Source organism: Sus scrofa, chromosome 9, assembly GCF_054392235.1.
Source record: "Sus scrofa isolate SSC_HxYL_T2T_F1_AM1 chromosome 9, Sscrofa_HxYL_maternal_Yorkshire_Landrace_v2.0, whole genome shotgun sequence".
Taxonomy (NCBI): domain Eukaryota; kingdom Metazoa; phylum Chordata; class Mammalia; order Artiodactyla; family Suidae; genus Sus; species Sus scrofa.
Window position 1 is genome coordinate 20,407,030 of NC_139391.1, and position 23,636 is coordinate 20,430,665.

Below are 23,636 nucleotides of genomic sequence, written 5' to 3' on the forward strand. Positions count from 1 at the left end.
ATGGGAAGCAATCAGTATGATGCCTGGTGCATTTAGTAAGTGCTCAATAAACCGAAGCAATTTTTACTCTTATTCCATGTAAACTCTCCTAGAGAGTCAGTGGTATCCCAGGCTTACCATTAATAGGAGAATGTAACGAATGAGGCTAAAAAGGTTGATTTGATCTGACTGTGTAGATATGAGCTATTTACTTGGCAATATTCCTGTTGTCTCTTTATAAGAATACCTTGGGTCTACATAGCAAAACCCCAAACTATTAGAAGATAGAAATATCAAATGGGGAGCTCAGTCTTGACCTGTTCAGGAAACTGTGCTAATATTGGTGCCACTAAGAAAAATTTTAACTGTTATGCTGAAAACACAGCAGGTCCAGTCTTTCTTTTCTATTAGCTGTGTAAGCTAAAGCGCTCATTCATAAACTATTTCAGCAATTATTTATTAGACCCCTCTTTGTATCAAGACCTGTTCTGTGAACTTGGGATATTTCTTTCAGTTGATAAAGCAGACAAAAATCTCTGCCCTTATGGAACATATATTCATCCACTTTCTTTCGTTCATTCATTCACTCATTTATTTTTTCATTCCAGTATGTGGGAACTGCCATAGAAGGAGTTAAAGAAAGGGGAAGAACCAAGATACAAAGATGAATGAGACACACTGTCTGATAAACTCTGTCCATTACAGCAGAGAGCAGTGGAGCAGATCTGCAAATAATCACTGGATAACAATGTACCAAGTTCATTAACAGAGTGTCTGCTGAGGCCATTATGCACAGACACAGAAGAAGGAGCAAAATGTTCTGCAAGCAAGAGAGTGGGGACAGAGACTAAGGAAGAGGCAAGAGATGAAGACCTTTGGGATGATTTTAACAAGTAAGTGGGAATTTGTCATTAGGTAAGATGGGGAAACGGTTTCAGACAAAGTGAGGATTTGCTGTGTAAGCTAAATTTTGCAATCGGGGAAGCATTCGGCAGATTGTAAGATGAAAGGAAAGTGTAACACATAAACTAAAGCAGCTTATTTCAGAAACTCAACTGTTATCAATCATGGACTAATTAAACTCTGGTTTTTGTTTTGTTTTTAAACTAGAACTAAGTAGAAAACAGCCTTTATTTTCCCCTAAATTTTCCCCTCTGATGAGAACAGCAGAGTCAGCTTCAGCTTGTGTCTGATTTCTGATGCTCTGCTTACCCAGAGGAGAGGTTACAAAATTTCGGTCCATGTGCTACCAATATAGTCCCTAAGTTTCCTGCAGGATAATAAGCTGTGAGTAGTTTTAAAATGGAGATTCTTGGAGATCCCACTGTGGCTCAGAGGGAGTGGGAGGGATCAGGAGCTTGGGGTTATTGGATACAACCTGGAATGGATTTACAATGAGATCCTGCTGAGTAGCATTGAGAACTATGTCTAGATACTTATATTGTAACAGAATGAAGGGTGGGAAAAAAAATGTATACATGTAAGTGTATCTTGGCCCCCAGGCTGCACAGCAGAAAAATAAATTAAAAAAAAAAAAAGAACCCAACAGTGTGCCTGAGGATACAGTTTCACTCCCCGGCCTTGCTCAGCGGGTTCAGGATCCAGTGGTGCCGCAAGCTTCCGTGTAGGTCAAAGATGCGGCTCTGATTAGCCCCCTAGTCCATGAACTTCCATATGCCGCAGGTTGTCCCTAAAAATAAAATGCAAATAAAATGGAGATTCTTGTGTCCCATTCCTGACACAATAAATCAGAATCTTAGGAAAAGGAGGTGAAGTCTAATTTTTTCCTGTCTTTTTTCAGTTGTACCCAAGGCATATGAAAGTTCCTGGGCCAGGGATCGAATCCAAGCCACAAGTATGACCTATAACAGGACCCTTAACCCATGGTGATGGGCCAGGGATCAAACCCTCACAACCGTAGAGACAACAACAGATCCTTAACCTGCTGCTCCACAGTGGGAACTCCCTGAAGTCTGTAATTAACATGCATTCTTAAGAAAGTTTAAAACCACTGATCTAGGGAGACATTTATTCTCAAAACCACCACTTATCTGGTTTGATAATCAAAATCATTTAATTACCTATTTATCCTAATTATTCTAGCCAGCACTTTATCTGATTTTGCTCTACTATTACTTGAATTCAAAGTTCCTACGCCATCTTTGTCTAGAGAGAGAAGTTTCTGTGTCTCATTAATGGTTACCCCTTCCTCCTCTATCCAAGCAAAAGAGGTTCTCTCTGGCTTCTTCTAGTCTTTCAGTCAATGAAAACGTTACCATGACAACCTCACATCAATGTCTTTCCACTTGGCTGCACACGGGCACCAGCAGGGAAAGGCAACCTGCTGCACCTATTCGTGGTGAGACCTGGACATCGTTATTAATCCTTTGGCTCCTAAGATTCTGGAGATGCAGGTCATGATCTCATTCCACTCGCACTATTGATTTCTTCCCAATTGACAGGCCTGAATTTGGGGATAAGGTTAACCGGCAAATAATCAGTAGCCTGTTCTTTAATTGTACCAGTAACTAGAAACTTCTTGCAATTCCTTCTACCTCCCCAGCCCAGCTTTTTAAGTTCAAGTACATTCTAAAAACACTTATCCAGTGCCCACTATGTCTCAAGTCCTGGGCAAGTCTTCCTGCTGGAGAGTCTTAAAGAATCAAACGTGATATACATTGTTAAAAAAATTAAGACATAATGCATTTTAAACAAAATCACAGAGTTAAAGCTCTTTAAGTAAGAAGCCGTTAATAATAGAAGCTCACTTCTCCAAGATCTATTAGAAGTCATGAGACTCCAAGTTTTTTCTATCCATGGATGCTATTCTTCCATCTATCCATCTTTCCAGTCATCCTTCCATCCATCCAACATGACCCACGTGCAGGCTCTGTGCTGGGAGCTGGACAGCCAATGGTGAGCTATACCAGTATGACTTCTGCCCCCGGAAGCTTACAGTCAGTCCAATAGTGGAAAGAGTCCTGGATGGAAAAGAGAAAGCTGCCAGCTCTAGGTTCTGTTCTCTTTCTCTTTGTATGGCCCGGGGGAGTCAACTTCTGGATCCCCCATTTCGTCACGTGAAAGGGATGCTCTGTCTGTTTCACAAAGCCACTCACAGGATGGTATGTATTTTCACCCTTAAACTTCAAAGTGCTATATACATGTAGGTAATGATTCTGAAGTAAGCTTGGTTCAAGTGGTGGGGAAACACCTCTCTCTGCACAGGGGAACGAGGCAAAAGGGAAGATGACCGGAGTTGTAGTCCTGTTTCTACTGACTTGTGTCTCCCATGGGGAGGTTGTCCTGTCTCGGTTTATGCTCCATGATTCTGCCACCATATGCTGCAAAGGGCAAACCTATGGAAATGCCAGGCTCAAGGGGCTCTTAAGAGTGAATCAAATCCATCTCTTTACAGACGGGGCCTCACATAAGACTGCCTGGAAAGATGTGACTCTTTTCCAAGTCCTCTTAGGAGCAAATGTCTCAGCCTGTGCTGGAACCTGGAGCAGGGGGTCTGGGGAGTGGGCTGCAGGGAGCATCTGTGTTGGCTGTGCAGGGGGTCTGGCTGGAAATGTGGGGCCATTAAATATCCCGACACCAACTCAAGAACCTATTGTGGGAGCAGGATCTGTGAAGCACTTGGCATGTCCTTGCTACGTGCCTAAAAGACTACCCGTGGAGTGTGAAGATCCTGCCAAGGTGCAAACCTGGGCTCCTCCTGAGGCTCTCTAACCAGGCACTGTGACACAGCCCCACTTCACCCCATCTCCCCGAAGAGACTGCAGCCGAGGTGATGCACACGGGCTCCTGCAGATACTTGCTGCTTTCATTCAGCCTAGGGAACGAATGTGTTTGCTTGGCTGTCCTTTTGGGAGAGGACTGTGTGTGGACATGTGACTCTGAAATACTGAGTGTCAGCGATACAGGACTGGAGGGTGTTCCAATGTGGAAGGAGAGGCCCAGGACAGGACAGACTCAGGTTCGATCAGGCTACTTACTAGCCCTCCGGCTCTAGGCTAGTTTCCCATCACCTCTGAACCTCTCCTCTGTGTCCTGGGGACAGTAACACATTCTGATTTCTTAGGGCTAATGTGAGACTCAAAGAATGAAGGTAATATGACTTGTGCACTGACCCCTCAACAGAAGCCAGTGGCAGCTGTTAGGATGCAACTCACTATCCCATTCCTGCAGCTGGAACTCAACCTTCCACGACTGTCACTGCACCATGACATGGTTCAAATCCAATGATTCTTCCTCTCTCTTCCACCTTCACATCCCCCTGAGCTCCACGTGCTGCAGGTTCCTCTTTCTCAGTGTCTTGCATTTCCACCCTCATTTCTGCATCTCGGACTCCATCAGGCTCTTATCTCCTCGTCCTCGAGTTAACACAGAGGTGCCTGGTGGCTCTCCTCTGGATCCCTCCCAGAATTATCCTCCTTGAAAAAGGCTTTCGGTGGAGCACCCTCTGGGAGGTGTACCCAACATGACCCCAAGTCCTCACTGGGCCTCCCATGGCCTTTACCTTCTCCACCCCCTTGGTAGAGCAACCTCCTCGCACATGCTGCCCATACCGCAGTGGTGAATTCTCTGTCCTGGAGAGGCTCCATCTCCAGGGAGGAGAGGCTCCATCTCTGGGAAGAAGAGGCTCAGGAAGACACGATGGGCAGCAGCCAAGGCTGTGCGCTCTGGAGCCTGGGATCGAATCTTGGCTTAGCTGTGTCCTAGCCCGTGTCAACCTCTTTCACGTTATTTACTTCTCAGGGTCTCAGTTTCCTCGTCATGAAAATGGGTGTAACATCACAAAACTGAAAGAGATGTTGCAGGGCCTGAGTTAAGCATCTAGGAGAAGGCCTGGTGCAGTAGAAGCTTTGAATAAATAAGTGTGAGCCACGGTTGCATGACAGAGGTGATTCAAACATCGCATCAGGAAGGGCACTGCTTTCAGCTGTAGGTAGCAAAAAACATTGACTCACTTGGCCGGAAAGAGGAAATTTAGTTCACGTAACAAGAAGTCCACTCAGGAAGGAGACTCAGAATTTGTTTATTTACTGGCTCAAAATGTCACCAAGGACGCAGGCTCCCTCCATGACCATCCTTGGCCTCAGAGGCTTCCTCCATCCCCACGCCATTTTCCTCATGACTGTAGGATGGGTTGTCACAGTTCCCAGGCAGTCACAACAGCCAGGGAAGAAGGAGCCCAGAAGTCCTTGGGCAGATGGCCCTCACAGCTCTTTGACCATATTTGTCACTGGCAAGGGAACCTCTCTGTGCCTGGCTGGGATCAATCAGGACCCGCTGATTGGTGCTGGGAAGGGTGTGTCGTCAAAGCACATGGCCACTGGGGGAGAGAAAAGAGGTGACAGAAACCTAGGGGTTTTGTTAAGAAGGAAGACGTGTCTCCTACCTTCCCAGTGCTGAGGGTCTGGGATTCTTGCTTGTTCTATACCCATGTCTCTTACTTATGCAGTTCCTCTTGCTTGGAACTCATCCAACAGATCTTTGAATGCCAGCGACTGTGCTGGGCCACCTTCCCACCACAAATCAAAATCCTGTTGGCCAGGTTTAGGCCAAGAACCAACAATTCAGTGGAGGGATTTCTTACTGTAATGAATGGCCACCGTACCGCCAAAGTAAACCAGACAATCTGCACCACTAACTGGCTTATCTCACCCTAGCACTGCTCCTCTCCTCAGATGGGCTGTAAACAACCTCAAGGTCAAGGACCATGAATAAATTACCTTATTCCATTTGGATCTTCCATGTATTTATGGTGGCCAACCAACAAGACGGCACTTAACCAATGCTTGGTGAATGGAATTGAATCAGAAGACAGTCTTATTGTTTGTTTGTTTGTTTAGGGCTGCACCCGAGGCATATGGAAGTTCCGGACTAGGGGTCGAATGAATCAGAGCCACAGCAATGTGGGATCCGAGCCGGATCTGTGAACTATACCACAGCTCACAGTAACATCGGCTCCTTAACGCACTGAGCAAGACCAGGGATCGAACCCACATCCTCATGGATACTAGGTGGATTCGTTACCACTGAGCCACGACGACAGGAACTCCAGAAGACAGTCTTTAAGTGTTCTCCCTGGTAGGCGCCTGAAGGTACTATGCTTGACACCCACGGGAGACAAAGGACAGAACGAAATGCAATTATTTCCCACTCTGAAGCTTGTGGTGCAGCACATGAGCACATGTGAGAAACTGTGTGAAGCTGGAGAAGTCCATCTTCCACCACCAACTTTACTTAGTCCTTTAACCTCCAGTGACCTTCTGGACAATGCTGATGCCACATAGGCACCCAGCCTGAGCCTTGTTTCCATCTCCAGCACCCCAGACACAATCTTCATGATCTATTCTTTCCAATCCTTCTTCTCATTCATACCAAACCTCTCCTTCCAACCCTTACGGTCTAGAGGAATACTGGTTTAAGATGGTCTCTAAGAAACCAGTTCACAGATAAAGTTTTCAATGTTATACATCCAGAGAACATGAAAAAATGATTCCTACAGCTGCCAGGACATGAATATAATACTGGATTTTAGGGATCTGCCAGCTGGTGGGGGGTTCTTTTCTGGCAAGGCTGTCTCCACTTTAAGAAATTCTATAACAACTCTCTTCCTCTAGTCTAGAAGCTTTTAAAACATTTGCACTATTTGCAGCAACTCTTAAGAAGCCACACTTTTAAGGCTAAGCTTAGCTTGAGCAAACACAAGCTTTTATTTTTATTAAGTATAGTTGATTTCAATTATTACATTAGTTTCAGGGGTGCAACATAGTGATTCAATTTTTTTTTTTTTTGTCTTTTTGTCTCTTTAGGGCCGCACCCTCAGCATATGGTGGTTCCCAGGCTAGGAGTCCAACTGGAGCTGTAGCCACCGGCCTATGCCAGAGCTGCAGCAACACAGGATCCGAGCTGTGTCTGTGACCTACACCACAGCTCATGGCAATGCCGGATCCTTAACCCACTGAGCGAGGCCAAGGACTGAACATGCCCGTGTCCTCATGGCTGCTAGTTGGGTTCATTAACTGCTGAGCCATGATGGGAACTCCTGATTCAATATTTTTATAGATTATATTCCATTTAAAAGTTAATACAAAATAATGGTTATATTCCCCTATGGTGTACAATATATCTTTGTTGCTTGTCTTTTTTTTCTTTTTTTAGGGTTGCAGGTGCAGCATATGGAAGTTCCCAGGCTAGGGGTCGAATCCAAGCTACAGCTACACCACAGCCACAGCAATGCTAGATCTGAGCTGCATCTGCGACCTACACCCCAGCTTGCAGCAACAATGGATCCTTAACTCACTGAACGGCGCCCAGGGATCCAACCGGCATCCTCATGGATACCAGTCAGGTTCATTTCTGCTGAGCCACAGTAGGAACTCCTCCTAGTTATCTGTTTTATACACAGTGGTTCACATCTCTTAATCTCATACCCCTCTCTTAGTCCTCACCCTTCTTCTCCCCCCTGGTAACCACTAGTTTGTTCTCTGTGTCTGTGAGTCTGTTTCTGTGAACAAACATAAGCTTTCATGCATTTTACAGGTTAATGAGAGATGAAGGTTATTTGAGGAAAGGTCTACTCAACTCCTGCCTGTATGGACGGATTTCCTTCTCAGTAAGGAAATTCTCCCACACCTATTCTTTTGATCATCACGGTTGGGGTTGCCAGGGACAAAGGAGGAAAAGGACAGAGTCAGATAAAAAAGAAACAAAAATCAGTTTGTTTAAACTGCCAGGGAAACCTGACTTCGGCTAAAGGAAGTCAAACGCAGAACACCCTGTTCTAGTTAATAAAGCTCATCTGCTTCCAGCCTGAGCAGAAAAATAAAATCTTTGCATCTGTGTGGGGCCGTTCAATCTTTCCTGCCTTCCCCCTCATCCCCAAACTCACAGATGGCTGGCACATGGGTGTCCTCTGCCCGCCCTACATAGCAAGGCTGCTCCTTCTGAAGGCTAAAGGCATGTCACGTGCAAGGAAGAACACACTTTTCTATATGTAACTCTTCAAACTTTCTCCAAAAGAGAATAAGCCATTTCCCTCAGCAATTGAAACCCATGTAATTCAGACACTAAAATAACGATTCTCAGTGGTTTTCAAGAGTGGGGTCAGGAGGGAAAGATGAATGGGCGGAGCTCAGGATGTTTAGGGCAGTGAACACACTCTGTGTGATACTCCATTATACATATGCCCGAACCCACAGAATGTCCAGCACCGAAAGTGATCCCTACCGTAAAGTGTGGGGCCTGGATGATTATGATGTGTCAATGCAGATTCATCGACTGTGATCAATGTATGGCTCTAGTGGGGGGCACTGGTGATGGGGAGGCTATGCATGTGTGGGGGCAGGGGGTGTGGGCGAAGTCTCTGCATCCTCCCTTCAATTTTGCTATCAACATAAAACTGCTCTTAAAAAATAAATTCTGTACTAAAAAATTATTTAATAATAATAATAATAAAAAGATCCACCTCTCTGTCCCAAAATGTTTCAGTGATGTGGGATCCAGAGACGATTTAACTTACTCCACGTGACATGGGCCTTAAATAACAGCTGAACAACCTCACCCTCTGGAAGGACTCCCTGTGCCGCCTTCCTCAGATCTATGCCAGCGTCAGTTCCCAAACCCTGGCACGGAACAATCCACCACTGACCCCGGGCTGCCCAGCTCGTCTGCCTGGGAACATGCCACACGTGAGTCAGAGCTCTCAGCAAAAATGACACTTGTGCAAAGAAGTCTGCAAGCTGTTGCTTGTCAGAAAATGAATACTATGTGTTTTCATCTACTTTTGCATTTTTCTCCCTTCTATGCCAGAAAACAAACCCGAGAGGCAAATTTATAGCCACAGTGCTCTGATTTGCTCAAAAATTTCAGACTCTAAGGGCTGAAAGGAGCCCCTGAGATCACCTAATAAAATGCCCTCCTTTATAGGAGTTCCCGTCTTGGCTCAGTGGTTAACGAACCGGACTAGTATTCATGAGGATGCGGGTTCAACCCCTGGCCTTGCTCAGTGGGTTAAGGATCTGACGTTGCTGTGAGCTGTGGTGTAGGTCGAAGACATGGCTTGGATTCCAAGTTACTGCAGCTCTGGCGTATGCTGGTGGCTACAGCTCTGATTGGACCCCTAGCCTGGGAACCTCCATATGCCATGGAAGCGGGCCTAAAAAGACACACCAAAAAAATGCCTTCCTTTATAGATGAGGAAACTGAGGCCCAGAAAGGGGGAGGCATTGACCAAAGGGAGCACTGCTAAAACCGGGACCAGAAACACTCTCTCAAGACTCCCAGATTTTTCTAGGAATGCACAGAGGGGCCTGCAAGTATCCGTCCCTTCTGCTTCTTTCAGGTGGTCTCCATTCGGTGCTTAGTGAGTGACTTTTCACCAAATTTTAATTTTGTGATTTTCAAAGTGTGGTCCCTGCGCTAGCAGCATCAGCATCCTGGAACAGGTTGGCTGTGTCAATTCTCTGAATCTGTTTCAGCAAGCCCTCCAGCTAAAGCGCATGCTCAGGTTTGAGCATCACTGTTCAGTCTGTTAGCTTCATCCACCCAATTAACAAGGTGATGAGGCGGCTCGTCATATCCGTCTAATTTCAATGCTCTTTTTCAGTTGGGCTCTTCCGGCGACCTAAAACAGAGGTGTACCTAAGTTACCTCTGGAAAAAGAGGGTTTATTGTAAATTTGTGAACAGGAACTGCAGTGGAAGCTATCATGAGCTGAGGCAGTTCTGGGGGACCATTGCTCGCTCTACCGGTTTTCCCATCTGTCTTTCTCATTGGCCCGATTCTCTCTTCACGGATCCTGTCCTTTATTTCCTACTCTTTTTTTTTTTTTCCTGCTCCTTATAGCTGGCATTTGCCTTTGGCCTACCATGACCTGACTCTAAAGTCTGAATCATAGCATCCTTTTGGCCTTAAGTTTCCATCCTAATGGAACATTCTCTTCACATAAGTTTTCCCATTTGTCAGTCCAAATTCCTGGAAAGGACTCCACCTGGCACGGCTCATCTTTTGAGCCAGGTTGTGCTGGTCACATCCTCACTCACATGACCAGTGACCTTTGGTTTGATGCTTTTTTCCTGTCTAATCAACTATTGTCCTGGGATGAATTGTGACTTGGGAGACAGGTGACTTCTGTGCAGTGACAGGGGCTTCAGGAGGAAACTGGGGGGGAGGGTAAGGAATGCACATGTGATACTTCTCCCCCCCACCCCACCCACTAACCAGGTCAATGAGACATGAAGGACCTTGGCAGTGGGGTTCAAAAGTTTGGTCACTGAGAGCTGAGATGGAGACGAAGTTTATGTTACATTATCATGACCCTAATCTTCAATGCACGTCGATGCACCCTGCACTTCAATGCAGGCTGGGGTGGCCTGGAAGATGGGGCTGCAGTTACTGACTTCCGAGAGGTCACAGAAGATCCAGGCTGGAAGGGACTTCAGGGACCACCCTACCCATCGGTTCTCAGCCCCACTGCCCATGAGGATCCCTGGGGAGCTTTTGCAAACTTAAGCCCCTGGGGCCCCACCTCAGGGATACTGATGTAAATATCCTCAGATGCTTTTAGTGCCCCCAAGACCTACTGCTCTCACTTGACCCTCTTCATTTTACAGGTGGTGAAACATCAGCTCGGCGGCATAATGTGACCATGACTTACTTGAAGATTCCAATTCTAACTCCAAGACAGATCCCAGGTTAGGGCTGGCAGGGATCACAGAAGCCATGCAATCCAACCCCACTCTCACTTGAGCCTAAGCAGCAGCTATGTGACTTGTCCAAGGAGTCATGGCCACACAGGGGGGCTAGAACTCTTAACCTCTGCTTATAACACTGAGGCTAGAGGACCAAAAGGACCAGATGGGAGGGAAGCAGACCCAGCTGCAGACCTGCACTTGCTTTGCACCAGGGCGCCTCTCCAGCAGTACGGCTGGAACAGTTTGGCAGAGGAGCTTGGACATAAACAGACGTGGAGCTGGCTCTGGCAGAGAAATCAGCACTTGGGTGCCCTGAGGATGGGGAGGAGGCTAATCCTTGTTTTTTTGCCTGTCTCCCAATTATGCTGGGTGAGTGTGTGTATGTGCGTGTGTGTGCTCCTGATCAACTGACAGCTGGGTTGGAGCCCGGATTGCAGTGTGCTCAAAGACTGCCTCCTGCGGCACTGTGATTTTTGTTGAGGTAAGATTGTTTTCTGGAGGGGCTTTGGTCAAGGTGTTGGCAGCATCAGTCTGGCGTGTAGCCAGGAAATGGCTTCAGTAGGCATTTAGGGAGCAGAGGTGTGTTTGTGTGTGTGTAGGTGGTGGAGGTGGCTGAAGATAAAAGGGTTCCAGTGTAAAAAAAATGAGGCAAGGGCTCACCACTCATTGAGAATGGGAGGCAGGAAACCCCAGGGGGGTGAAGGTGTGCTTTAATCGCATCCTTTTATGGGGGATAAAGGAGAAGAGGAGATGAAAAAGGAACACCCCTTCAAGCTTGCGAGGAGCTTTACAATGGATAAAGCACGTTCACACATGTGTAGCCCGTCTGACCTTCATGAGATGGGCTGTTCCTGCAATCCAGACTCGGGGATGGGGAGTAGCTGGGCTCCGAGGCCACACGGCTGTTATGGGGGAGCTGAGCCACTCCCTCGGGACCCCAGCCCCGGTGCTCTGACTACTACGGCCCTCCCGGTGCGTGAGTGTCCCTCATGTGTGCAGGTGGATTACACAAGGGAGTTTCCGTGAAGGCAAGGATGAAGGTGTTTGTGGGGTGTCATGTTTACCAGCGCCACAGATGCTGGACTGCGAACACAGGAGAAACACAGGGAATTGGCTCAGCTGTGATGTGTTCGACAAATTAGTCTTAGTTTTCATCTGGGTAAAGTAACAAGCACCCTGTGGGCTGTTGCAGGCTTCAGAGATCAAGGACACAAAGTACCTAACCTGGGCTCACTAGGAGCCTTGTAAGCATTCGGCAAATAATAGCTGTTAATATCCTGTGTACCTGTCACCGGCCGGTGTGCAGAAACCCACGTGTCTGCAGATAAGCTCAGGGCCAAGGGCTGCTGGCTTTGACCAAGTCCAAGTTTGTTCCTCGGGTATCTTCCACAGAGCCTCCCCTGGGGAAACCAAGTCCCTCTTCCTGCCCTCACCTTTCTAACTAACTCATCCCAGCCCCCCGAAGCTGCACAGGAACCTGCTGATGGCTCTGCCAGTTAAGCACAAGCACAGATCACTCAGGTCAGAGTGGGCGGCACTGCGATGCCCTGAGCCGCCTGCACCTGACGCTCCTGGGCAGGGAGACTGCGTCAGAGGACAGATCCTAGAGGAAGTGCGTCAGGTGGATCACAGCTGCTGAGCATCTTCAGGGGCTCCTTACGTGCTGAATCTCTCCCAGTCCTCACAAACAGCCACGTGAATGGGCATTATTTTCATTTTACGCATGAGGAGACGGAGGGCGCCCTCACTGTCCAAAGTCATCTTTTTGAACGGGGGACTCAAGGTCAAGTCTGCCTGGCTTCAAAGGCGGTGCTCCTCCCACTCCCTGCAAGCCAGCCCTCATCACCCACACAGGTAGGACCCCACACGGAGGCCAGGGAGTGTCAGGTCTCCAGGTGTGTGTGCACGTCACTTGGAGCCTGGAGCTCGAGAGGACGAGAAGGGTAAGGGCTGGGCTGAGCTGGGCTGGTCCAAGTGAGGCAGCTGGAAGGGAGAATATTCGATCACACTGCACAGCAAGCCACACCCTCCGGGCTGCTTCTCCGCACCTGTCCTGGTTGAGCCGCATTCCTCAGCCTGGCCTCCCCTCTGGCTTTCACCTCTTCCCTGTCACACACGAGTGACCTTGGGAGGCTTTCCTCCAAGCCAGGCTTGCCAGGACCCATGGCCCCTGGAGGTGCATGCAAAGCCCAGAACCTTCTGCTGTGTCTCATCTGCCCAGGGGTACTCAGAGGTCCCGGAGAAACTCTGGCATCTGGCTCAGGGCTGTGAGTCGAGGCGACACAGGGCCCCAGGGGTGGGGGCTTCCATTTTAGCCTCAGGCTGGACCTAATTAGCTTTGGTTGGAGGCCAGGCCCTTTGACAGAGGGCTTCATTATTCCCAGAAACCTGGCAAGAAGGTTTATCATTTTGGACACTGAGAAGGAGCTGGCTCTCTCCCTGGTGGCCTTGGCCCTGTCCTCCCTTCAGTTGCTCGTCCATAAAGCCATTCCCAACCAGGCCTCAGAGGAAGCTCAGGGCTGCAGTGGAGCCCAGACTTTCCTCCCCCTTAGGAGCAGGGCAGGTAAGGAGTCAACACCTGAAAAGCAGCCAAACCGAAACACGGTGCGGCAGCTCAGAATGCCACGTGTCAGATAACTTCACTGGGTAATCATCCAGAGAGGGCTTTGCGCAAAACAGGTGCGGGAAGTCTGTACCAAGAGCAGAGGAATGAATCCAGGAGTCAGTTCAGTCTGCCCTGCCTGCTGCAGCCCCCTCAGTGGCCCAGGATGTGCGGCTCAGTGCCTCCAGGGAGAAGCTCTGGAAAGGGCATAGAGAATCCCCACTTCACACCCCCGGGCAGTCAAACTTCAGGAGCTGCAAGGATGCCCCATTCTGATCACCCACCAAATGTGTACAGACCCAAACTACAGCCAGCAGCAGGGTGTGGTGGTTTCCTTTCCACTCTCTGGTTCAGAAGGTGTGGGGTTTTGTTTTGTTCTGTTTTCATCAGCCACACCCACGGCATGTGGAAGTTCCCAGACCAGGGATCGAACCTTTGCCACAGCTGTAACCGGAGCCACAGCAGTGGCACAACGCTGGATCCTTAACCTGCTGAGCCATGAGGGGACTCCCAGACCACGTGGGAGTCCTGGCTCTGCTGGTTATGAGCTGTGTGGCTCGGGGCAAATTTCCTCTGTGCCTCGGTTTTCCCATCTACAAACAGGACGATAGTAGAGCCCACCTCTTAGGAAGGCTGTGATAATTAAACAAGGTAATCAATGTAAAATTTTAGGATAGGACCTGGCCTTTGGCAAGCAGTGATTACGATGATACTTTTCTTCTGGTTCTAGTTGGACTGTAAGGTTCCTGCTGGGATGATCGCACACCTGTTTTCGAGGCTACATGTCCAGCTTCTGTGGCACCATCTCTACACTCACTCAGGCCTGACGGCTTCTCTGGGCTCAAGGGGTGGGCAGGGCCCTGTTTCCACCCACATGGACCCTCCCACCCCCCGCTGCTACGGCCCTCTCCATCACTGACCTACTGCAGAACCATCAGGGAGAACTGGCCCTTGGTGCCAGGGAGAAATCCCCTTGGTGCGATGGAGACCAAGGACTGGCCATCTCCTCCTCCGCCCCTCTGGTCCCCTGTGTCACCCATCGTGAGGTTCCAGAGGCCTTACAGTCTAGCACGAGGGACATGAGAGTGCTTGGGTCACTGCAGACTAAGACTTTCTGCCTCAGTTCTTTGGCCGCATCTTTCATGACTCAGCTCCAATGTCATGTCATGTCTGTGGTGTGGCTTTCCCCTAGGCCCACAGCCAGAAGTCTCACTGCACCAACTTCTCTCTAATTGAGCTCTCAGATAAGTTCCTTTCCTCTGGCCACCTCAGTTTCTTCATCTGCGAAATGGAGATACTGTTACCAAACTCATCTCACAGGACATTGGGAAGATCCATGATAAGCCCATGGATGGAAGAGCCCAGTTCCTCTGCCCTTGCCCCCCTCCTTGCCATGCAGCGGAGATGGGGAGACACCCTGAGTGAGCTGACTGCCCATCTGTCCACAAAGCTGATAAAACCAAGCTCTTTCCAGGATGGCCATTCCCTCCTCCCTACCCATGGAATTCCTATTCAGCCTTCGAGGACCAGCTCAAATGTCATCTCTCCTTCGAAGCCTTCCTGCGGTCCCCAGAGAAAGCACATTTTCCTCTCCCTTGCACTCCTCTAATTCTTCATTCCCATTAAATCTCTTGTTTCCTTTTAACTTTTATGATATTTAACTTATTATTGCTTGAGGTCAAGAACCGTATTTTATTCTTTGGGGGTAATAACTTCCTAGTGTGTAACATGATGCCCAGCACCTAGTAATGGCTCCATAAATGTTCATGAGCTCAGTTTCTGTCTTGCATGTTTCCTGGATTCTGGAGTGGACCCTGGAGGCAAATTCGACCTTCACCAGCCCGATACTGGTTTATCTGAAGCCAACAACTGAATTTACAATCTTGTCCACAGAGTCCATGGTGAAGGGCTCCTGGGAGTGGGAGGTGGACGTGGGATGGCCTCACGTTTCCACAGCATCTCTGCCACAAGCCAGTGGCGGCCGTGAGCCATGCCTTGAGGGTCCAAGGACCTCTGTAGGAGACACTGGGTCTGGTGGAGCCAAATTGCATTTGTGGCTATGCATGTTAGTTCATTCCATGGTTGGTGACTCAATTTTCTTTGCAAAAATTTTACAAGCAGCTGTATAATATGACCCTGTATTTATCAGCCCTTCTTTCCTCCTGTAATAGTTACCGAAGGAAAGAGACTCTAACACTGATGCCAGGTACCTGGTCCACACTACCACATTTTATCCCCACTGTGATTATCTGAGGTGGGTGGTATTATTACCTCCATTTCATAAATGTGGGCAGTAAGGCTGAGAGAGGTTAAGAAACTCACCCAAGGTCAAGGAAACTAAACCTCAGGGCTGACTTCAGGGGCTTAGCTCTTTTTTCCCACTCAGAACACAACGCTACCTTCCCATCTGAGGGTCAGTTACAGACCAAGCACTGATCCAGAAACACAAATGGATCTCATGTGTTTCCTGCCCCCTCCAGAAATTTGGGTTCAATTAGGGGAGGCTGATACACAAATAATTAGAAACAGAAAGCGCCAAAAAGAAAACTAGGAATAGAAATATGTGTAATGGACTGTGGGGGAGGCTGAGAAAGAAGTGGGTTCAGCTTGGGATGGATCAGGGAGGGGATAGCTGACTCTCGGGGTGAGCGGGGGGGGGGGGCCTGCAGGATACGCTGAATTCTGATGGGTGGAGAAGGACGAAAGGTTCGAATGCAGAAGTCTGAGGCAGCGGGGACCACACGTGCCAAGGCCCGCAAAGAATGCCAGGCGACCCTGGGCATGGAGACTAGTGTAGCCAAGAATGTGGGATTTCTCAGGACGAGCGGGGCTGTGCCAGGTTTAGTTCTGTCAAAGTGTTGGACCTGTTTCGTTAAGCCTGAGGCGGCTGCTGACAGCCTCCAAGGAGGGAAATGACAGCTTGTCTGTGCAGGATGGAGGACCAGCAAGGCCCCTTTTCTGAGTGGGAACTGGGAGGCGAGTAGCATGCTGCATCCTTCAGAAATGTACCGCCAGCTCTAAGGTCTCTGCCAGTACTGGTTTCAGGGATAAGAATGAGAGAACAGGAGTCTCTTTCCCACTGAAAGAGGCAGGCTGAAGGTCAGAACTGCTACGTGGCCTTGGTGCAGTGCCCACCCGCCAGGATGGCAGAAGCATGGCTGCCAGACACCTCCTTCGAGACCAGGATACGCCGCCCTCTACCAAGGATAATACTGGGGCCTCGCTGGGCTCGGCCTGCCATGCTCATCCCAGCTACTGCTTCAGAACCAGAAAACTCTTTTTCCAAATTAACACAAGATGTTCTAGAACCATGTTTCCATGTTCCTCACATAGCAGATGATGTGTAAACACAGATTTACAAATTCAATGTCATTACTTACACAGCTGTGCACAGTATGTTGCAGGATTACGTATTTTCACACCGACTGAAACAATGTTCCATGACAGCTAATAAACCCAGGCAGCTCTTGAATCATCAGTGCTAGAACTATGTGTTGATAATTACCTTGCTCTGAGGACCTTTTGGAAACCCTCCCATTTTTCCTTTTTAATATAAACAAAAATACACGGATGCTGATCCACCCCAAGCTGAACCCATGCTGAACACACCATGAAAAGAAAAAAAAGAAAAAAAAAAAGCTGGTGGATTAGAAAACTGCCCCCACATTCCTTGGCTCAGAGAGAAACTGTAATGCCAAATTTTTGCCTCATAAAATGACATTTGGAGAGGAATCTGAGTTAAGCCAAAGGAAGGCACACGGCTTCTTCGAATCAGCAAAAGAATTCAGTCTTTGGTGTCTAACACTCCATTATTCATGGGCCTGAATTGGCAGGAGAGCTGTTGGCACCTTGGAGACGACCAGGAAAGTGGGGTTTGGAGCCCGAGCGGGAGGGAGGGGCAGGTAGATAAGGGGAGAGGAATCATCTGAAATACCTCTCAGGCCAACCCTTTGGGGCTTTTATTACCAGGAAGTGGAGAAGCTCCACGATTCCCCTGCTAGACACCCTCTCGGCTCATTTCTCAGTGCATGAGGTCATTTTCCAGGGCAAGTGCTGAAAATCAAATGTCTCATTGGGACATCAGGAAGAGCCTCCAGGGTGCCAACAAAAGGGCCAGCAGGAAGATTGAGTCCCTTTTATGGGACAGCTGCCCCGCCCCCCAAGCACCTGAGCCCCTGGCCCAGGCCCACTCACCGGGGCCTGCGGAAGGTCAGGCCGTAGTGCTGACAGGCCAGCCCCACGGTGGGCGTGTACACGATGGGCATGAATTTCTCCACGTCGGACGTCAGCACTCGGTAGAAGAGCTTCTCGTTCCGGTCTTGGAGGGTCATCAGAATGATGTACCTTGGGACGGAAGGCAAGAACTCAGCAGAGGGCATCAGTACCACACACGGCAGCACGGAAGGGCCTCGATGCAGAGACCCAGAGCTCCCACTCAGCTACTTGCAATGGCGCTTTCACCTCTGCCTCCTCTAAGCCCAGGTCTCATCAGCCATGAAATGAGGAGAAGACCACCTGCCTTATGGTGCTGATTATTATACACGGTATGGATCCTGCTCTGAACATTTTTCATTAACTCATGTCACACGGTGAACATACCTCCTAGTGACTCACGAAGTAGATACTATAATCCTGGCTATTTTAGAAACAAGGAGATCAAGGCACAGAGGAATGAAATAATTCATTCCAAGGGGAACCTAAGCAATCTGGCTCCAGAATCTGTGCTCTCGATCACGATGCGAGATGGTTAGTTATGTTATTACGTGGCCGTTAATGACTGACAATAGAATAACAGCATTCTGGGGTTGGGGGAGGGTCAAAGAAAACACAGACCCACCAGTGACATATGAACTAGCCTTTTTTTCTACCACACAGGGCTGGTTCCGGTCACAAACAGAGTTCACAGATGGTTGAGTACCAAGGGATCTCAGGAAGCCTGTTCCCCCCAAAATTCTCCCTCTACCTAGCTCCTGAAGGCTGAAGTCATCAAGCCAGGAAAAGAGTCTTTCATTCACACCCTAAAACTGCAAAAACGTCTGAAAGAAAAAAAAAAAAAAAACCTGGGGATTGAAATTCCCAGTGAGGTGTAAGTGACTGCTGATGTCACAAGCTTTCTGGACGACAGTTTGGGAGAGATAATGAAAGCATGTGAAGCCCTGGCATGGAGTGGGGGTGATGGAGACACTCCGACAGAGGAGTAACCCCTGGGTGTGGCATTAGGGTCCCGGGTGTGAATCCCAGCTCTGCTGTTCACTAGCTATGTGACTTTGAGGAAGTCTTGTGAATTCTTGGGGCCTCAGCTGCTTCTTCCTCACCAAAACTTTAGTTCTGAAGTTCAGAACTAAAAAATGTGCTTTAGACAGGGAGAGAGAACTTATGCTTCGCATAGCCAGGATCTCAGCTCATTACTAGAATAAGGATTCCCTTATCCAGTAGCCGACTATACATATTCTTCTCAATTCTGCATTCAGTGATGTAAAGTTGGTAACCTGAAACTGGCCACCGGGGGAGTATTTACACCATGGGAATTGGCAGAGGCTCTCAATCCCTGCCCCAGAACCAGCTGTTAAACATTTAACAGCATGCCACTGTCCTTACCCACTAGGGAGCCTTCTTAGCATTTCTCCAAGCACTGCTGAAATGAGGGACTCCAGGAACAAATGGGCCAGAGCCCTCAGCAGAGCAATCATCAGGAGCAGGCCCCCTAGAGCTCGCACGATCAGGTGCATCCCCTTCCCCTGGGCCTGGCAGGTCTTCCCAAGCATATGAGCGAGGCCCATGTAGCTAGAAGTTGGTGGAGAGGGAAGGATTTTGGACTTGGATTTTTAGGGTTTAATATCTTCAGGACAGTGGATTTCACATTAGACCTCAATTCTTCTTTGTAAATTCAATAAGAGATTGTTCAAAGTTAGTGCATGTCTCATGTTGTTAGCTGGAATCACTGTGAACTTCCTGATTTGCTCTTCAGGACAACATGGTTAGATCCAGTCTGAGTGAGATACGTAAGAGGGAATGTCTGGCTTGGGCTGCAGGATGGCCTTGGAGTTAATGTGAGTAATGACTGTAGCGTTTAGTGCACCGTTCCAAGCACATCACAAGGACTCATGCATTTAATCCTCAACATAACCCTAGGAGTTAGACACCATCAATACACTCAACGGACAGAGGAGGAATGACCCAGAGAGGCCAAGGAACTTTTGCTATTAAGTGGAAGAATGAGGATTTGAATGCAGTCTAGTACTACAGACTAGTCTTGTAGCCACTAAGCTTTGATGCCTCTTACCTATAGTATATCAGAGAAGTGGAAAGCATAGACTCTGGAGCTAATTATCTGTGTTCAAATCCTGGCTGTGCCAATTCATAGTCATGTGACCTGCAAGGTCACTACCTTCTTTAGCGTGACTGATAAAGCTGACCCTGTGACTCCCCATTTGGCTCTTCATGTCTACATCCCTGAAACCAGGGAAGCAAAAGGGTTATTAACTATGTCCCATCAACCTCCAACATGGGACAACCGCCTTCCCAAGATGCCCTGTCCATCTCCCCTCTTCTCCCCCACATTCTGCTTATTCCAGGAACCTGAGCCATGCACCTCTGCCTTAACACATCTGTTGCTACGTGTTTGTTCCACTTCTTCCCACTGAGTGGAATGTCTTCTGTGAACCCCACTGCTAAAGGCTGAAGTCCTATAAGTGCTGCTGGGCTGACTCAGATTCCATCGCTTCCCAGAGGCCCAACCAGATTCCTGGCTGGAATTGAGGCTCCTTTCCCTGTTCTCCCAGGACACACTGACTGTGCCTCGATTGTAACAAGCCCCATCCCACCACCCTGTGGAAGGCTGGGCTGGGTCTGGGGTCTCTTGAGACCCTCAGCCTTTCCTAACTGGATGGTATCCAGAAAACCCTCTGGACAACGGGGAGCAGAGAGCTCAGCCCAGGGCTGGGGGAGAGAGGGGAGATTCTAGATACGAACTTGTCCAGGTCACTCTGCTGCCGCTCGTAGTATCTCATGATCCGGAGGAGCTGGACGTCCTGGCTCAAGAAGCAGGGGGGGATTAGGCCATGGATTCCAAGCTGCAGCCTTTCTTCAAGTGTAAAGGCCATACCCTGGGGAAAGCAAGAAAGAAGCAGGTGCACATAAACAGATATGCAGGAAACCGAAAACAGAAGAGTTTTCATCCACATATGGGCCAAAGTCACTGGGACTCAACAGCAAGAGCCCTGGACTCAAACTCCACCTCCACCATTTAAGCAGCTGGGCCTCCTGTGCCAATTACACCTCGACTCTCCTGAGCTCCAGCTTCCTCTTAGAAAAACATGGAAAATGTCTACCTTATCAGCTGTTTTGTTTGTTTATTTTTGGGGGGGTGTATTTTTGTCTTTAAAAACATATTTTATTTTTAGAACAATTTTAGAGTTCTAAAAAAATTGAGAAGATAGTACAGAGAGCTCTCATAAACCTCCTCACCCAGTGTCTCCTATTATTAATATCTTCCATCAGTATGGTATACTTGTTAGCATCAATCCATAATGATGCATTATTATTAAGTGACGTCCATGGCTTATTCAGATTTCCTTAGTTTTTAACTAATGTCTTTTTGCTGTTGTTCCAGGATTCCATCCAGAATCCCACATTAAATGCAGTCAACATGTCTCCTTTGGCTCCTCTTGGCTGTAAGAGTTTCTCAGACTTTCCTTGGTTTTGAAGACCTTGAGAGTTTGGAGGCCTCATCATCTTGCTCCGCGTACTGCCCCTCGACTGGAATTTGATGTTTCTCTCGTGACTACAGTGGGGTAATGGGTTTTTTCAGAGGAAGAGCCTGGAGGTAAAGGGCTGTTTTCATCACATCGGATCAAGGCTGACACTAGCAATGCGACTTACCACTGTGGATGCTGACCTTGACCACCTGGCTGGAGGCGTGTTGGTCAGGCTTCTCTACCGTAAAGCTACTCCTTTTTTGGAATGTTTCGTGAGAGATTTGTCTCTTCTCCTCCAGTTATGAGTTGATTTAATCAGTTATTTATATTAGAATGAACTCATGGGTATTTTTTTTTTTTTTTACTCTAGTTATAATCCAATACTGTCTTATTTATTTTTTTGCTCAAATTGTTCCAGCTTTGGCCACTGGGTATTCTTTCCGTTGGTTCTGTGTCCCTTTGATATCTTCCCATAATTTGCTTGTTTTTATCCATTTCTTTTCCCCCTTCCTTCCTCCCTCCCTCCCTTCCTCCCTTTTTCTCTCTTTCTTTCCTTTTTCTCTTTCTTTCGTTCTTCCTTCCTTCCCTTCTCTCTCCCTCTCTCTCTCTTTCCTTTTTTAGTACTTCTTACTTTCTGGCACTACAGGATGCCCCAGGCTCATCTTGAATATTGCCTGCCCAAGTCCTAAAATAAGCCATTTCTTCAATGAGTCTGGATTCCTTTGTTGGAGCTTGGTCTTAGAACTCAAGATCGGGCTTTACTGATTTCTTGTGCTCCTTACTACTAGAGTTTCAGTTGACAGAGCAAGGAAATGAATCTATATTAAGCTAAATATCAGTTCATAGAGACATATTAGTGTCTCTAACGCAAAACCATTACAACATGGATCATTCTAGCCTCATCACCTTGCTGGTCTGTAAATTCCCACTCCAGCAGTGAGAGATGTAGCTTCCCCTATATGCCATCCATATGCTTAATTACTTACTTTTAGCATACATTAGAGCAGTATCAAAATTGGGAACAGCAGGGAACAATCTGATGAACCAGAGTGTAGTGCTTAAGTGCAGCTGCTTTTGCCTTTCGTCTTACAAACTCCACTCATTTCCAAAGTCACTTAGATCAGTGCCTTTCCTTCCACCCACTGTGCTGAGGTTGTGTCACACATTTGGTTTTCTTTCTTTCTTTCTTTTTTTTTGTCTTTTTGCCATTTTCTTGGGCTGTACCCACGGCATATGGAGGTTCCCAGGCTAGGTGTCTAATCAGAGCTGTAGGCACCAGCCTACGCCAGAGCCACAGAAATGCCAGATCCGAGCCATGTCTGTGACCTACAACAGAGCTCATGGCAACACCAGATCCTTAACCCACTGAGCAAGGCCAGGGATCGAACCCACAACCTCACAAAACTCCTGTTTGTTTTTTTTTTTCTTTAAATTTTTTTAGGGCCACACCTATGGCATATGGAAGTTCCCAGGCTAGGGGTTGATATGGAGCTGTAGGTGCTGGCCTACACAACTATAGCAATGTTGGATCCTTAACCCATGAGCAAGGCCAAGGACTGAATCAGCATCCTCATGGACATTATGTTGGGTTCTTAACCTGCTGAGCCACAATGGGAACTCCGTGTCGCATATTTATAATACAGTCTGCATTCCTTCCTGGGATTCTCCAACCTATTAAATAATTTTTTACCAATCTGGATACTTTAAGGTCCATTGTTTGTACTATATAGTTCCATGAGTTTTAACAAAAGTGTAACATCTTGTCTCATCGTTATAGTACTGTACTATATTACAACACTACATAGTTTCAATGTTCTAAAATCCTATATGCTTTACCTATTCAGCCTCCCTTCCACTCCCTAAACCTACAGCAAGTAGTGATTTTTTAAAACTATCTCTATAGTTTTGTCTCTTCCAAAACATCATACTGCTGGAATCATGCAGCATGTAGCCTTTTCAGACTGGCTTCTTTCACTTAACCATAAGCTTTTATGGCTCATCCATGTATGTTTGTAGCTCTGTTAACTCATTTCCTTTCATCACTAAAGAGCGTTCCACTGTCTGGTTGTACTTTAGTTTGTTTCTCCATTTATCTGCTGAAGGATACGTTGGTTGTGTCCAGTTTTTGGTGAATATAAATAAAGTTGCTACTCTTGCATGGGTGTCTGTGTGGACATAAGTTTTCACATCAGTTGAGTAAATACACAGGACTGCTAGTGTTGGATCCTATGGTAAGAGTATATTTAGTTTTTTAAGTTTTCTAAAGTGGCTGTACATTTTGCATTCCCGCCAGTAGCAAAGGAGTTTTTGTTACTCCACATCCTCTCTAGCAATTGGTATTGTCAATTTTTAGTCACTGTATATGTAGTGGTATGTTATTATTGCTATTATTGCTTTAATTTGCAACTTCCCATTGACGAATAAGGTTGAGGATTTTTTTCATATGCTTATTTTTCACCTGTATATCTTCTTGGTGAGGTACTGTTCAGAAACTTTGCCTATTTTTAATTTTTTCCTTACTGTTGAGTTTTAATAGTCTTTTGAGCTACAGTTTTACTGCAATCCCTATCAAAATTGAAATGGCCTCTTCTGCAGAGATAGGAAAGCCAATCCTCAGACTCATATGGAATAGCAAGGGACCCTGAACAACCA

General features: G+C 47.4%; 1 protein-coding gene and 1 long non-coding RNA gene across 15 annotated transcripts in view; one reads left to right on the plus strand and one right to left on the minus strand.

Annotated features, from left to right (window-relative positions):
* ME3 (malic enzyme 3) overlaps window positions 1-23,636 on the minus strand; it is a 316,923-nt gene that overhangs the window by 81,377 nt on the left and 211,910 nt on the right. For all 10 annotated transcript variants that reach the window (XM_084974338.1, XM_084974331.1, XM_084974339.1 and 7 more), the window contains 2 exon segments: window positions 20,260-20,393; window positions 17,482-17,631 (listed from right to left, as the gene is read on the minus strand). In XM_084974338.1, the coding sequence (XP_084830464.1) occupies window positions 17,482-17,631; window positions 20,260-20,393 (284 nt within the window).
* On the plus strand, window positions 701-23,138 carry LOC102159627 (uncharacterized). Of its 5 annotated transcripts, none has more exons than XR_014814857.1 (4): window positions 701-872; window positions 8,482-8,681; window positions 10,605-11,166; window positions 20,900-23,138. It is a non-coding gene; the product is annotated as an uncharacterized LOC102159627 (long non-coding RNA). The 5 variants fall into 5 exon arrangements; XR_014814856.1 differs by lacking the exon at window positions 20,900-23,138 and adding an exon at window positions 14,018-14,932 and having other exon boundaries at window positions 10,605-12,539; XR_002335568.2 differs by lacking the exon at window positions 20,900-23,138 and adding an exon at window positions 14,018-14,932.